The 3,485-nt window shown below is 51.3% G+C and overlaps 1 protein-coding gene across 1 annotated transcript; it reads left to right on the top strand.

Annotated features, from left to right (window-relative positions):
* Nucleotides 1–1,357: 1,357 nt before the first annotated feature.
* Nucleotides 1,358–3,268, top strand: LOC145360049 (uncharacterized). Its single transcript, XM_080214961.1, has one exon. The coding sequence runs from the start codon at nucleotides 1,358–1,360 to the stop codon at nucleotides 3,266–3,268; it is 1,911 nt and encodes a 636-aa protein (XP_080071087.1).
* The last annotated feature ends 217 nt before the right edge of the window (nucleotides 3,269–3,485 follow it).

The raw sequence follows: 3,485 nt of genomic DNA, 5'->3' as shown, positions 1-3,485 counted from the left end.
ATCAGGGGAAACCAGTTAGCGGATGAACAGGCGAGATTGGCGGGGATGGAAGAGGAGGTGGCTGAATGTCTGGTATGTGTGCCCCATGTCCCAGAGATAAATGAGGCGCCGGTATTCACTGAAACAGATGAGACTGAATTCAAGGAATTGGGGGGGCAGAAAGGGGAGGACGGGAAATGGACCTTGCCTGATGGGAGACAATTGTTGAACCGTCCCCTAGCAGAGGAATAGTAAGTCACCTCCACCAAGGGGGGCATTGGGGGGTCCAAGCTCTGTGCGATACGTTTCTACGCCGATACGCACACCCCGGGATCCACACGGTGGCCACACAGGTTACGAGGGATTGCCTGATCTGTAGGAGGGTTAATAAGAGGGGTCTGAGGCAGAACATGACCAGGGGAGGGAGAAGCCCCGCCTATAGACCCTTTGAATACATACAGATAGACTATACCGAACTCCCTCCCCTAGGCCGATTGAAGTATCTCCTCGTAATAGTGGACCATCTGACAGGATGGGTAGAAGCGTTCCCAACTGCCACAGCTACAGCTGCTCAAGTTAGTAAAGTCCTCCTGGAACAAATTATCCCGAGATTTGGGCTCCCCAGGGCCATTGACTCTGACCAAGGTAGTCACTTCACTTCGACTATCCTCCAGAACATAATAAAAGCGGTGGGGGTAGACTGGGATTTCCATACCCCCTGGCACCCCCCGTCCTCAGGCAAGGTCGAGCGGATGAATCAGACCCTTAAAAAACAACTCACGAAACTTACCACTGAAACCGGGTTGCCTTGGACTAAGTGTCTCCCCTTGGCTCTCCTACAAATACGAACGCAACCACGACGTGATTTAGGTGTTTCCCCGTATGAAATGATGTTCGGTCTCCCCTTCAATGGACCAAGGGGGGAGCTCCCTGTCTTTGAGTCCAGAGATGTGTTTATACGCAAATATGTTGAGGCCTTGGAATCTGTTCTGTCTCGTTTACGTCAACAGGGACTCCTGGCACAGACACCACCTCTTGAATTCGCGATTCACTCTATCAAACCGGGACAGTGGGTCTTAATTAAGAATTGGAGGCAACGAACGTTGGAACCGGTTTGGGACGGCCCCTTCTTGGTACTGTTGACCACCGAGACTGCTATTCGAACCGCTGAAAGGGGCTGGACTCATTACACCAGGGTCAAGGGACCGGTACCAGCTCCGGAGGAGGGGGCGCCGACTCTGGGTGATCACACCTCAGCGGAGAATACTGCGGAAGACTGAATAGACAACATTCTGAAATGGACTATAATCACAGTATTGAAATGCTACTAACATTACTAACGATATGGTCAATGTCTCTAAAAGGGGACTTTGGGGCTATGGGGGTTGCGCGGGGGAATCAGGAAGCGGTTGATAGGTGGTACGCGGAAGAGGCGGCCCACGCAGGCCAGATATATTCTCTCACCATAAATGAAGCGTCCCAGGTGCAGGTAATAGGAATCGACCTTTGCCAGATGGTGCCATGCGGAACTATAGGGGAACGTAATCAGACTACAATAAACCTCGCAAGACAAAAAGGGTATCAGGGAAAGGAGATGGAATTGATTTTCATGGGAAAGGGGCTGGGTGAAGAAAAATCTCTCGGGGTGCGGGAACGGGTAGCGTTAGTCCCACGGGCCATCCTCCCGAGGGATTGCGGGCTGAACCAGTGTAATCCGCTATACCTGACCGTGAAGCAGACTGAATGGGTGGCAAATGGAAATAGGCATGGGAGTCTAGACAATGAAGTACTTGGGGTAAGGGTCAGGGAGGAAAGACTGTGTTGCGTAAGGATCACGGTTCAGAAAGCGACAGCTGGCAATTCACCAGTTCTACGCACGGCGACCCCTGCCCCGGGAAGTTCTGAGAGGATTAGGGTGATACAGATAAAAGATCTCAGGGAAACCATTGAAATAGAAACGGGCTTTAGGGAAACGAACGCCTGGATTGAATGGGTCAGGTACACGGTCCAAAGCCTCGAAAAGGGTAATTGTTATGCATGCACAGGCAGTCGGCCGACTCCGCAGGTGGTTCCTTTCCCGTTGGGATGGAGTGGAGAGCCCCAACAAATGGAATGTCTGGTAAAATTATACCAGCATCGGACGGCTTGGGGTGACCCCACCTGCCAATCCCTGGGCCTGACATTTCCTCCTGTAAGGCCCCACAAGGAGTCGCAGCCTCCGGTGTTTTCCGGGGTATTGGGAGTGCATCATACCTGCATTTCCCGAACTGGGGAAAAACTGGACAGGCAGGTGGGCACCCTCGGCAAATGTGGTACGATTAGGGAAGTTAAGGACACCACCGAGGAGGGAAATTATTCCCAAATCCAGGTACCCCGAGCTGACCTCTGGTGGTACTGTGGAGGGAAGGTTTTGTGGCCAACATTACCCCGAAAGTGGACGGGGACCTGTGCGATAGTCCAATTGAGGGTCCCATTCACCCTGGCGTTCGAACACCAAGAATTCCGTGGAGACCGGCGGACAGAGAGGAGTATACCCACCTCCTTTGACGACCGGGTCTATCTGGACGACATAGGGGTCCCCAGGGGGGTTCCCGACAAATATAAGGCCAGGAACCAGATAGCAGCGGGGTTTGAGTCTCTGTTCTGGTGGGTGACCATTAATAAAAATGTGGATTGGATCAATTACATCTATTACAACCAACAGCGATTTATTAATTATACCCGTGATGCAGTGAAGGGAATAGCAGAACAACTGGATGCCACCAGTAGGATGGCTTGGGAGAATAGATTAGCCTTAGACATGATCTTAGCAGAGAAAGGAGGGGTCTGCGTCATGACAGGGACACAGTGTTGTACCTTTATTCCAAATAACACCGCTCCTGATGGGTCAATCACCAGAGCGCTAGAAGGACTAACGACCCTGGCTGATGAATTGGCTGAAAACTCGAGAGTGGACACAGGCCTTACCAGGTGGCTGGAAGAGTGGTTCGGGAAATGGAAAGGGGTTGTGGTATCCGTCTTCATCTCCTTTATAGTAGTAGCGGGGGTGCTGGTCGCCTTAGGATGCTGCGTTATCCCTTGTATCCGGGGCCTGACCCAGAGACTTATTGAAACAGCTTTGATTAAACGTGATGCCCTGGATGAACGAGTAGTAGGCCTACACTGGGCGTCAGAGGAAGGACAGGGTCTCCTAGACACCAAGGCTGGCAATGGCACCTGGGACGAACAGGCAGGCATAATGCTCGAGGGATTAGAAAATGCGCTAGGTATCAAAAATTACAGTGCGTAAGAAAAGACAGGGGGGATTGTGAGAGGAGGAAGATGCAATTTTTGAAATCATGGGCTGACTGGCCGAGGGCGGGAAAATGGGGAAGAATGCTGTGTAAATGCTTTTCAGGGGCAGGTGATTAACCACCAGTATGAGATCATTTGTTTACGGTCAAAATAACAGTCAGGGGTTGGGTTACAAAAGAAACGATTATCACTGACCGAATAGTTACAAAAGA

The sequence above is a fragment of the Carcharhinus amblyrhynchos genome, chromosome 2 (genome assembly GCF_965287045.1).
Source record: "Carcharhinus amblyrhynchos chromosome 2, sCarAmb.v2.hapA, whole genome shotgun sequence".
Lineage (NCBI taxonomy): Eukaryota > Metazoa > Chordata > Chondrichthyes > Carcharhiniformes > Carcharhinidae > Carcharhinus > Carcharhinus amblyrhynchos.
The sequence above is the reverse complement of the archived record's forward strand: the minus strand, read 5'-3'. Positions and strand labels throughout refer to the sequence as shown.

Excerpts from the sequence above, each read along its gene's own strand:
- LOC145360049 (XM_080214961.1), top strand. The coding sequence starts at position 1,358 with ATGGGGGTTGCGCGGGGGAATCAGGAAGCGGTTGATAGGTGGTACGCG.